This window comes from Dicentrarchus labrax, unplaced genomic scaffold (genome assembly GCF_905237075.1).
Source record: "Dicentrarchus labrax unplaced genomic scaffold, dlabrax2021, whole genome shotgun sequence".
NCBI lineage: Eukaryota > Metazoa > Chordata > Actinopteri > Moronidae > Dicentrarchus > Dicentrarchus labrax.
The window spans coordinates 6,376,537-6,390,003 of NW_026136703.1; the positions used below are offsets into that span (position 1 = coordinate 6,376,537).

The 13,467-nt window shown below is 40.5% G+C and overlaps 1 protein-coding gene across 1 annotated transcript; it reads right to left on the minus strand.

Annotated features, from left to right (window-relative positions):
* Positions 1–905: 905 nt before the first annotated feature.
* Positions 906–4,741, minus strand: nfkbiab (nuclear factor of kappa light polypeptide gene enhancer in B-cells inhibitor, alpha b). Its single transcript, XM_051382011.1, has 6 exons — positions 4,412–4,741; positions 3,202–3,307; positions 2,868–3,078; positions 1,993–2,081; positions 1,551–1,808; positions 906–1,457 (listed from the first exon to the last, which is right to left on the minus strand). The coding sequence occupies exons 1-6, from the start codon at positions 4,663–4,665 to the stop codon at positions 1,422–1,424; spliced, it is 954 nt and encodes a 317-aa protein (XP_051237971.1). The 5' UTR covers positions 4,666–4,741; the 3' UTR covers positions 906–1,421.
* Between the last annotated feature and the right edge of the window lie 8,726 nt (positions 4,742–13,467).

Sequence of the window (13,467 nt, forward strand, 5' to 3'; positions counted from 1 at the left end):
TATTTAGTCAGCCATGATCACGTTTAACATATGATATGACATTTTAGAAATATTTAATTGGGAAAAGTAAGTGTCTACAAAAGAATTTAGACATTAAAAACGTGTTGCAATTATTTAAGATATTAGTATTTTGTTGTAAAATCCCTCGTATTTACAGCTATTAGTGTTTTGTTGTAAATTTAGAGAGCAAATCTACAATACAATCATAGAATTCTTTAAGTGTATTTAACATTGACGTTAGAGTAAAACTCCCTTCCTCCCCATTTCCCCATACTTTACTGAAGCATCCTGTTATTCAGTGTCCCTTTTTTGTAGGAATGAGAAGTAGGAATGTCGCGAACAGCTGAGTGTTCTGTTCCTGGGGATTTCCTGTCCCTTCCCTCTTTGCCCCACCCTGACGAAAACTTCCTGATTTAGAGGACTGAGCAATTGGCCAAATTGACACACGAAATTTCCCTGTGCATCTTATCTCTTTTACGCACACACCCAGCAGGATTTCAACTGACCATCAGTTCCTCATTCAGTGGAAACAAGTTGTCGTGTTATCAGCACTTCCCAGCATGACATGCATTATATGAAAATAAAAGGCGGCGTTCAGAACTGAAACTCTGTCATGCTTTGATGGAGGCATTTTTTTCCTACAAACACAGACGCACTGACGGCAGGAGAAGGGCACATGGTTGAGGTAATTTTCCGTATAATTGCAGCCTTGTAGTATTGTCAGGTGCTGTGGATTATATGCTGGGTTCTTTATGATCTTTATAGTGATATGACCAAGATCGTGATGTGAAAGCATTCTTGTCCAAACTGCCTCAGTCAGGACCAACTGCAATTTTCCATGTCACATGCCATCTGTTTCCCCTTCATGCCACCCATTCCCAGTCTCCACAAATACATTCACACAGTTGTTTTAACTGTTAAATATGAGTGTTTTTAATTTAACTGGAGTGTGCTGGACTGTTTGCTGTCTGACATATACAACCTACTCAACTGTACACATTCACAGCTTCCATAAAATATACATCTTTGTATACACAGCATTTACAATATCATACAACAGAGCTGTTGCAGGTACATCTGTGTGGATGGATGTTTTCTGTGACAAATGATTTGCAGTGTCCACAAAATACAAGCAATCCCCCATCATAATGTGTCATGTATTCACATCTCGGCGTGCGTCTTGCTCTCCTGCAGCCTGGAGCCGTGGACTCGTTGGTTTATTCGGCCATCGGCCTCCGTCTAATTCTCCTTCACAGCTGCCTGTCCATCACTTTCTTGTCAGTGGTCACGCCCGCGCCGTGTCATCCACACTATCGGGCTTATGACATTATTGCAGGAAGCAGTAGACATGCTGAGCCATTTCTCTTGCCCTTTACAGTCATTGCCGCAGCCTCTGTAACTTCCTCCTCTGTCATTTCCAGCTAATGTCCATTCCACTGAATGTCGTCATAACCCACCTGTAATCACACAGAGGTCAGAAAAATGGTTATACGCTGGCCAGAAATCAGCTTTTAATTTTACAGTGAGAGATCTGCATTCTCAGTACACACCTCATCAGACTCCTCGTCCTCCTCTTCCTCGCTGTCGTCTGATTCGCTGTCAGGCAGCTCCCTCAGGTCAGATTTGGTCAGCGAGTACAGCTCTTGCCTGATGTCGTCGTTGTCGCGACCATAGGTGAGGTGGTAGGGAGTGTGGCCTCCAGAGGTCAGGAGGTTGGGGTCCGCGCCTTTCTTCAGCAGCAGTTTCACCAATGAGAGATTCTGCTGGTCCACGGCCAGGTGCAGTGCACTGCGACCATTACGCTGTTCCTATAGGACAGAGAGAGAACACAAGATTTTATTAGCACCAGGTGTTAAAGACTATAATAAAATATTTTATTCTGACATGAACATATATTTTGTGTATGGGTGCACATACTGCTGGTGATTCTATATTCCAAGTATATTAAGTGTGTATTCTCACATATAGATATGGTGCATGTGTGGTGTTTACCTTTGCATTAATGTCAGCTCCAATATCTACCATGCTCTCTACCAGTGAGAGGAAACCCTGTACTGAGGCCAGGTGGAGGCAGTTCTGACCTGTAAAACAAACATCAGAGGAAGATCTTAACAACTGACACCAGACCAGTTATTTTACATCTGCAGTTTTCAAGGAAAAGTCTATTAGCTATATGTGAATTTATATTAATCTGTCCTGTTATTGCAGATTACTAAAGGAAAGAAGACTTCCATATATGGTCATTGTCATTTAATATGACAAAATTAGTAAAAAAAAAAAAATTGTATTTGGTTCCTTAAGGAAATCTTCAAACCAGACAACAATGCCATACTAGGCTAAAATAAGTCCACACGCACGCCACACACACACACACACACACACACACACACACACACACACACACACACGTCTAAAACTGGAGTCCTCCACATTTCTATTTGGAGCCGTAGCAGCTAACATTATGTGCCATGTAATAGATGGGTTTTTGTCAGGATGTGATGGCATGAATGGCTATGGTATTCCCCTTGCTTGTTTAAATATTTCCTTCCTCCTAAACATAGTGTTCGTGCCCACCACTCCTTCTTTTAAATACTACTTAAGACCAGCAGCAGACTGGTCAGTCTGGTCTGTTTCCATGCACCAAGGGTGGGCCACCACAGAATGGAAACCACCACTGCTACAGCATACTATGTTCTAATAATGAACACTGAAATTTCAAACATTTTTGTTCCCTAATGTGTAAACAAGTTCAGTTTTAATGTTGACAACTGAAGCATTGATCAGAAATGTTACAAAGACAAAACTCAGTATGTCCAAAGTGGGAAAAGAACTCTCAGAGAAACACTGTTATTGTCCTACAATCTCACCATGATAGTTGCAGGCCGCCATCACCGTGTGGAGATGCTCTGGCTGACAGTACTGTGTGATCACACTGAAGCACAGCAGGTTACCATGGCGACAGGCGATGTGAAGCGGCGTGTCCCCGCTGTCGTCCACCACCGTGGGGTCGCAGCCGGATAGCAGGAGGCCCTGACATACGTCCGCCTGGTTTGTTATCACTGCTAAGTGGAGAGGAGTCTGGGAATGGGAGGAAGTTAAGAGAAAACGGGTGAGTTACTGAGTCGGCGGGCATTTTCATTATTCTTTATGTTTTATCAAAATGTTCCTTTTAAATCCTGTTCAGAGGCGGCTCTCGCATACCTGTCGCTGGTCATTTTGTGTGTTGAGGAAGTCTGTGTTCCTGGACAGGTCTATCATGGTTTTGATATAGTCCTTGGCCTCATGGATGATGGCCAGGTGGAGCAGCCTACAGAGACAGAGAGAAAGAGAAAACCTGTTACCAAACACATGCATAACACTTGACATTGTGTAAACAAGTAAATAACAGGAAATACATACACCTGCTTGCCTTATTCCGAAGGATTAAAGTGCAAAATAATGAAATAATAATAATAGAAATGTAACAGTTTGACTTTGTGCTAAATCAGGTAGAATTAATGCAGAATATCAGATCGGCCCTGAAGACACTGATCACCCTGTGTTTGACTTAAACTGATCTCCTCTGAAGTGATCTCTGTCCATGCAGTTGACTCCATACTGAGTTATGTAATTGTTTTAATCTACACTCAGCTCTATTTGAGAGTTTGGTTAGTGTAAGAGCAGAGTGCTATTACAATCATTCCAACCACTGTAACATGGTTTCATGCTTCATTGCTTTGTATGAGACGGTTCCGGTCCTCAGGTCTGATCAATAGCACATCATTAATGCACGTGCTATGAGACAGCACATACTGAGTTTGAACTATATTTCCCGGCGGATGAATTGTGTTATAACCAAAATAACATTTGCAGTCACTCTTAATGTTATTCCCCCTGGTTTTACAATAGCAGCGAGCCGCAGACGCGTATGGCAGAGCGGACTGTGGCCCTCAGTCTCCACACACTTGTGTTTGTGTAATTTAAGGTACTTTTTCTAGTTTTTTTTCCTGCTTCTCGCTTCACGGGAGCGCGCTTCGGTCGGATTCCTTGGCGGCGCGCCCGGGACTTTCCCAGTCTGACCCGCGGCCATAGTAGATTCCCTCCTGATAATAGCCTTTTGTTTACGTCCAATACCGCCGTGTCTGACCACAGCTAGGCCCATTGTCAAAACCGGACACCCGTTCTGTGTATTTTTAACACTGCGGCAGCGTACTTTTATAAGCCCCGATGCTTTAAGAGTTAAGCCCCTGCGCGGACTGAGTTAGGCCCGGGCCTGTGGATTGTACTGACAAGCTGGAGGAAGACATTCCCCACAGGAAAGGGATCAAATTACCTTTCAAGACCCGAGCTGGGCCTACTCAGGCGACACTTCCGAAAACTCATAAATATCCCCGTGCTTAAGCTCTGTAACATTATTCCCGGTCTAACTTACGTGTCTCCGTCCTCTGTGATCTGTGTTTTCCATTCGTGCAGCTCTCCGGTTACAGCGGGATCTTGTTTGTGCAGCGGAGGCTCACATTCCAGCTGGAGCCGACGGATCTCGGCCGCCACAGCCTGGTACTCCTCTTCTTTCAACGAGTCCAGACCGCTGTCGAGCCGCTCCTCTGTCGACTGGGCCGGCTTCCCTTCTTTAGACTCCCGACTGTAATCCATTTGGTTCAATATACTGGTCCGGTGGAGGTCCATGGTGGTGTGTTGTTCGAGACGAGGTGCGTTTGGTTATCTTCTGACGGAGTTGTGCAGCAGTCTGTAAATGCCCTCTGTGTGGCTGCGGTGGGGCGGAGCTAACAACTAGGTGGGGGATTTCCACAAAACTGTCACTTAGAATAACACACAGCATACAGATTGCTGGCTCCAAGAGGGGATTTCTATTGAGACACATAAATATACTCCTCCGTTTGTCACTAACAGAGCAAAGACATTTTGCAGGCTACATTTGCTGCACTTAAAATACACATTTGTGCAGCATTTCACTCTGCATATAAGTATTTGCACTTTTTAGTGGCACAAGTATGTATTTTCTCTCAAGTCTGCAGCTCAGAGCTTAATCAGACATATGCACTTCTAAGTCCTAACCTGGTCAAAAATAAAAGGAGGAAATCACCTTTAAAGCCACATCATTGCTTCAACAGATAAAATGCTAATTCTACAGGAAGGGGAAACACTAATGTCCTGGCTATCAGAACAACTGGAGGTCATAAGCATATATGTTTTATATTTTCTCCTTCTGGTTGCATGTGTGTTGTCGCATTATTTCTGTTTTTACATGAGTGAGGGATGGATGCATGGAAAGTCCTGAAACTGCAGCTTCATTAGCAAGTCTCTGCTGAGTCACATGAACAAAAGCAAAAGTTGCCCCCTTCTGTTGTTTTAAGTGGGTGGGAAGACCTGCAGGGGGGGGGGGGGATCAGCATGCACAGGACTTTCCTCCAAAACTTGAAGTGTGATTGTGTGAAATGTGCTTTCAGTTGGTTTATCATGCCGTGAAGACGCTGAACGCAAGAACTAACCAACAGGCCTGCAGCGGAGTTTCCCTCACATCCTCAGATCTTGACCACATGGTCAAATTTCTGCTTGTTCTTAATAAATGTGTCATAAATAATATGTGCCTTATGTTTGTGTGTGCTCTGAGAAATCACAGGGTCATTGCATGCATAGGCTACTTGATTTTGTATTTAACTATTCCCGGACATACTGAATGATACCACTACTGATGTATTTTTTTTTTTTTTACTGAGAAGAGGATTAAACTCCCACTAATTCCCTCACAGTGCCTCTAATCACCCAGTATCATATCACTCATTCAATTCCTTTGCAGATAAAATGGAAGGACTCCAAGTTCTCGATAAGGCCGCGAGACTTCACGAGGCTGTGACCTATCCCTTTAAAAACAAACATCAAGTTGAACGTGATGTTCTGGAGCCCTGAGGGAAACTCCGGGCATGTTTTACCTCCCATTGTTCAGTCTGTGAGACCAGTTAGACTGGGAAGCTCAGGCTCAGCTCTCAGCACATTTTCACTGTCACGTTAGCAACTGTTGAGCAACATATTAGGATTTTGGTCAGGAAAATGCACTGACACATGCAAGTGCATTGTGTTTCAACTATAAAACAGCGTCTGCAGAGAATATTGTGCACTGTGAAGTAGAGTAAGGTATTTACCATGTTACACAATGTTGAATTATGAATAATTTCTGTGCAACAATTTTAATTTTGACATTGCGTTCTGCTTCTGTATGTCAGTTTTCTGAGGCAAGAATGGAAACATTGTAGAGGTGAAAATGGACCATACAAGCCACAATCACATTCACAGCTCATTCTAAACATGTATTATGTATCTGGCCTTATGATCACAGTCAGCTTTGAATGCAGAGTGAAAACAAGACCTCTGTTTGAACCAGAATGAGGCAGATGAATGGAGGAAAGGAATGCACACAGTCGGCTGGAGGACTTTGTAACAAAGGGGAAACAAAGCAGTTAAACACAATTGCATAACACTGTATGTATTTAGGCAAAGGGAACATTCTGCTTTCTATTTGTGAATTAATAGTTATAATCAGTCACTCTATTTTTACATTTTAAAACTTTTTAGAGTTTTTTATTTAATGTCTACTTTTGTGGATAAATATGCAGACAAGGAATCAAAACAATCTAAAGTATGATGTTTAAGCCCTCTGCTTCGTCTTCCGTTTAAACGCAGATATGTGTAACTGATGCCGATATGATTGGAGTTAGCAGAACTGAATCATTTTGACCGGAAACCAGTCAGATGAAACCAGTGCATCTTGGCATCATTACGGTAACTGACAAGAAAGTCTGAAACAACTGATGCTCAAAACAGTACAGAAACAAAATAATAATATGTTGAACACATGTCTAAACCTTGTACTGTCAGCCTCCCAAGACATGGAAGGAAGTAACTACACTCGCTTAAGAAATGGATGTCCTGGATTTTGTTCTTGTGTAATCAGTGTTTTTCTGTGGTGTCTTCCAGCTGGTTTTTCTGGGCTTTTTAACATGTAACCTGAGTCATCAACACTTACCCAGGTGACCTATTAATTGTTGGAGTGTGGTCGAACTGGAAAACATGGGGAATGGAAACTGAGAGGGTGTTATCAAGTCTCTGATAAGCGCTGTCTTTATGATAGCTCTGTCTCTGGGGTTTTGGAGAGGAAGGATTCAGTATAATGACCTCTTTTTTTTCATGTTTTAATATCAGATTTTTATTTATTTATTTATTTAAGCTTTTACTGGAACAAAGTACAAGGAAGTGAGTTGAATGAAAGCCAGATATTCTTGGCACCCTAAGGTTTTCTCGCGGTAACAGTAAAAATAATAAAAAACACACTGATCACACAAGAGAAAACATGAAAGAGGAGCAAAAGCGGCAAAATAACATTGGCATAATGGGCTAAAACTGCCCGTTTCTGGCATTCAGTTTTGCACAGGCGACATTACTTGGCACTTGTTTCTTTAAACCAGTACCAACATAACACTACAATTATGTCAGTTCATCCAGGTCACTATACTGTGCATGTGTGAGAGGCTGAAATAGTTTCATTTTGTATAGGAAATAAATCTATAAAAAATCTATACAATCCTTGTTTGATACAGCATTTATTATCCAGTTGAAAACATTTTTTATATATAATAATGACCATGCTAAATGTTATTAAAAGAATGAATTTGTTGTATATATATATAATGAATTTTGGACCCAAATCAGTTTCCAGCATTTTAAAATGAAAGTCTTTGCTTGGGTACGGATTGGGAGGGATTGGAAAGCTCCACTGTGTGAGCCGCACTATGTCTATTGAAGATCCTCTAAAGGAATAATCATTGTTACTTCAAATCCATGTAGTATCTGTGTGCGTGTGTTTGTGGGAATCCCTGAGAATTCCTGAGAATTCTGAACATGAATACACCTGTACAATACAGAATGACTCATCATGAATCACTCAATCAACCACACACAGAAAAATGCATTAAGGTAAAGGGTCAAAGTGAACAATGACTCATCATATCACATTCTGAAGGAATGTGCGCGTGACAGACACATAATGCCCCCCATGAACTCTGACACACTGTGGGGTTTCACTGTTTTAACCTGTTTCTTTACCTGCTTCCCTTTTTCTCCGTTTCCTGCTTCCTGTACGGGACTGCAGAATGACTTCTCGTCTGGCAGACTTTCCGCTGTATTTACCGGAGGATTGGAATCATGTCATGTAAATGTTTGCTGCTGTTTCCTCAGTAAACATCTCTATTGCAAACAGAAGGGACTCAGCATGACTCTTTCCTTATTACTAGAGCTACAAATAATAAAACATAATAATATGTATTCCGTGTGCAGAGCTGTGATCAAAATGCATTTTAGTCAGAGAAGACAAAGCTAAATACTAAAAGTATATGGGAGCCTCCTATATATGTGTCCTTCAGATCACATTAAACGATTTCTAAATATATTTTAAGATTATTAGGGATTTGGTTATTATAATCAGTTGTACTTTATTTGAGGATTTCCATTACCAGCTACATAGAATAACTTCCACCAGCTGCAACATGAAACTATGGGGCATTCAAAGTGAATTATACTGCATTCATAATGACTATGACTACACTCAGAGCCACATATAATGCTTCCTGGTGCACTGTAAGTATAACACATATAGTGATAACTTATTAACTGTATGGACTATTATAGCATACTATGAGTCCTTACAACAGTTGATTGTTGAGGTGTTTAAAGGTGAGTATAAGTAGTCATAATGTATTATAAGCCCCATCAGTCAACCTCTAGTTTATAACTATTCAAGAGCATCTATAAGACACCATAAGACAAGTTATATATCATTATAACTCATATTTATAATTTATAACTGTTGGTATAGTGCAGAAAGCATTATGAATGCATTGTAATTTACTATGAATGTGCTTATAACACACTATAAATGTGTTCTCCATAGAAAGGGTTCCAGAAACAATTATAATATATACAAATTTAACTCTGACAAGGGTGTTAGTACTTTTGATACTTTAAATTCATTTTGCTGTTAACACTTGTGTACTTTTAAGATTGGGAATGCAGAATGACATTTTTTTATACATAGTAAATTGTACGTTGTAGTATTGCTGAATGTACAATATCTGAATACTGCTTCTATCACGGCTTATAATCTGGCATAAAGACATATAGTAATACTACATTCAACAATTTATATGGTGTTTGTTCTACATATATACAGTATAACAAAAGCTGAAGATACTGCTTCACTAGTCATAGACTATGGCTTTAATTAATTCTTCCAAACGTTGTGGGAATATTTTATATTTTAACAATCTGTTTAAATTGCTTTTACTTGCATGTTATCTGCATTCAATTGATGAACAACTTATTCTAATATTTGTTCAATAGAGTACTTTTCCACTTTTTGCAGAAATGTGCTGACTGTTGCAGCAGTTGCAGCTTCATATTTGCAACCACTGCAGAGAGAATACACACAGCAAAACAAAGATACTGCTGGGCTCTGTTGTCATTACTTTGCAGTAGTGTTATTAACTCATTTGTTGATGTTCCTGGATTTTGATGAGTCTGCTTTAATGCACTGTTGGGGAATTTACAGTCAGCAGTGTAGACTTCCCTTTTGTTAAAGCGGATTGTTTTTATTCCTTCTATCTTTCATCACTTTGTTGAGAAAGTTTCTTAACAGATTGTGCAAACTGTGATGATCCTGCACAGATTCACAGCTCCTGTTTCCTGTTGTGTAGGGCTATAATGGGCAACAGAAAAACAGAATCAAATGTTTCTTTCCTGGAGATCAAAACTAAACAAAGATCCCAGCTTTTCACTGGGTGCACAGACACCAAACACCTAGACTCCATGTATCCCTGTCAGGGAAAATGACCAAACCAACAGGACCACGGTAGGTCAGGAAGGAGGAATGAAGTGAATGGATGCAACCAAGATCTCTGTCAGCAGGGGGAGTAAGAGGGCTCCTGTTAGTCAATCGAGCTCTTTAAATACAGATCATTAATGCAATTTAATAATAATATAATCCTCTGTTGGTCTCGCAAACAACAAGGTAAGAGATCAGTTATCTTGCTCAAGGACACTCCAGCAGGGTGGTAGTTGGCTTACACTGCAATTTAAACCCAAATCATCTAGTTTAACTTTCAGCCATATCATAAGGTCTGCATCTGCAGACGGAGTTTGCTCAGTTGTCATAGAGATGGGAACATGCAAGCTCTGAGCTGTCATGATTTCATCTATAACAGATTTATGACTCCTCATCCATGTTAGTTTAGTCCAAAAAAGTTAAGCGCACACCTGCTGACAATGGGCCAATGAATCATTACCACTAGATGGCGCCAGATGACCATTTTATTGAGGTATGACAGTCATCTACTGTCACACTGAAGCGTTATCTTGGGCCCCCCTTTCTAGATGTGCATGGAGCACAGGGCCGATGAATTGACAGGGATTTGTGGATGATTTCAGTGTTTTTTATTGTTTTTTTATGGAAAGCCAATGAAAACTTCCCGTTATTTTACTGTGGTTGATTTTATACATTGTTTAAGTTGGTTATAGTGACAAGGCTTGTATGTATGTAGACAGAGAGAAGCTTTTTCCTTCCTGTACAGCACAAAAAAGCTACATGAAATGCCTAAAGTACTATATTGTTTTAACCTTTTGTAAGACTGTACATTTTATGTGTGAATTTGAGAGGGGGAATTATTTATAAGGCTGTGCTGTAAAGATTAAAATCAGTTTCTGTCAAAAGGATTAGTGTCAGTGTTTCATTCATAAATAAATTAATTTAAGGAAATATTATCAATCTCAGTCTCAACATGTGAATAATATATATAGCCTTGCTTAATCAGGGTTTGGTCTATATAATAATCCCTGTAGAAACCAACACGTTGACTCTGTGTGTGTACAAAAGAGAGATGAATTCTGTCTTGTTTTATTGTGTCATAGAGCTTTTTTAAGTTAGAGACCCAAGGTGTAGCACTGTGTTATAAAGACCTTCTCATGACTACATAGAAAGCTACCATTCTTGACGCTAAACCTCTTTCTAATGTTACATTTAACCATAAACTCAATGCCTAAAACTACTAGACCCACAATTAGGTTAGAACCAGTAAAATGTTTCAGTTAGACTGGTTTCCTTATGTTTCTAAGAGACATTTGGCTCTGCACACACAGACAAAATGATGTACAAACTGTCCCCATCGGATAGTCCTAGTTAAGCCTAAACTCCATGTAAACACAGGCGGACAGCTCAGCTGTATAATACTGCAGTACTTAGAGGCTTGTGACTGAGAAGCACAGATCAATAGAGTCATTTTCAGCAGTCTAGAGGATTATCCACCTCACTGCCCACTGATGCGATGCAAACTAAAGACACCCACACACACACACACTTCATGTCCTCCAGTCAACAGCGTCCTCAGACTGTCTGTGGATCCATATTTTTACAGGACATTGATCGAGAACATTTACCCTGTTTTTAAACTACTGAAAGCTGCGCCCTCATGTCCTTCCTTTTTCTTGAATGGGCTTTCATCATTTTAACCTGGTGGTAAAGCTCAAAGTGTCCCAGCCCAGTTTTAATTATCTATCATCAATTGTTACTTTTAAGCAATCGTTATATTGAAGATGTCATGCTGGGATAGGGGCATGCAAAGAGAGTTGATGTACTGTTCATTTAAAAGCATGCACCATTTACTTGGTGCAAAAACTAGATTTTCATTAGTACATGTACACAGTAGTCTATTTACTATTGTAAATAGAAAATACTGTAGCTAGGTTACTGCAATTTAATATTTTCTGTTCCATTGTGTATAAGAGAGGAAGTTTGCCTTAATTAATATGTTATGATGATATCATCATAATATGGAAGCACACATCTGCCAGGTAGAAGTCATAGAATGTCAAAATTATGAGAAACTAAATAAATCCCAACTTTGATTTTTTTTAGATCAAAATTATGAGAGAGCAAGTAAAAATGATGACATAAGAGAAAAAGATTCTACGTTTAAATTAGTTTCTAATTATTTTGACTCCTCATGAGTATTTTTATTTTAACAACATCATTATCATACCAACATTTTATCTTTCCCCCCCTTTTTGTGACAGAAATAGGCTTCCATACCTTCAAATGATTGAACAGAAACCAAATGAGGCTGCTAAAGCATAGGCCTCAGTCACTCCTGTTTATGTTTCAGTTAGTCAGGTCAATAAAGGCTGAACCTGGGTCAAGGTTTCCTCTCTGTGGGAGACATTAACAGCTGACAATTACAGTGGAAAAACAGCCGAACTGAAGATCCACGACGCTTGGTGCTTAATTAGTTTTTAGTGCTGGACTCTCCGCCACCCATCTCATTTCTATTTTCATTTCTATTCCCCAGGCGGCCCTCGTCAAGCCAGCAGCCCGACCCTCAAGCTCGTTCTCACGCTCATCCGCCTTGATTGATTTCCAGGGAGCGACGCCGGCTGGCCTGAGCCGACTGGCCGAGCTATAGACCGCCTGGCCCGCACGGAGGGGCCGGCCTAGCCCGGGGGGAGAGGATGGATGGATGGATGGATGGATCTCCCTCCGATCTCTTATCAGCCAGAGCAGCTTCTAGTGGGAGGACGGGTGTGAATAGTCCCTACACACACACACACACACACGCTTTCTCTCACGCTGTCCCTCACTCTTTCACTGCGCTGCCATTCTTTCTATTCTGCTGGGGAGATAACGCCACGCATACATGCACGAGCACACACAGATGGAAACGCACACACACACACACACGCAGAGGGAAAGCTATGCTCGAGGTATTCCCACCAAAAACAAAGACTCAGATAATCAGGCACTTCAGCAGGACAGAAAAGGTCCATTAGTGCTCTTAACAAGATATGATCTGTATCTGAATCCCACCGGGAATATACTTACACTGACTCCAACACACACACATCTGATCAGGTTCTCTTCTTGGAAATATATAGGCTACACATTGCATGGTTGCATGTGGCAGGTGGAGGCACATCAGCTTCTAGACATAGGAGTAAGAGTGCAGAGCCTCATCAACATGGGAACAACAGCAATATGTTATTTTCTACCCCAGCAACCAAAATGGCGGCTAAATTGCCTTTCTAAAAAAGAAGACTAATTCTACTGAGTAGAGCAATTCAATGAGTAGAATCATTGTGAACAATAATAATGATACTTTAATGGTTTCATGTAACATTTCCTGTTTACCACATTATGACAGAAGTAAAATCACACAGCAACAACAGAAAAAGCAATGCCATAGAATGACCAAGGTCACATAAAGGTATACTTAAAATAGAGTTGATATAGTGTATAATATATATAATGTTTCCCATGAGGCACCAACTGTTTATTTTAGGGTATTCAACCCAAAAAGTTTCTTTAAAACATCTGATAAACATACATTCATGTTCATGCATGTGAGTTGATGCTCAAATGTTGACAAGAAAACT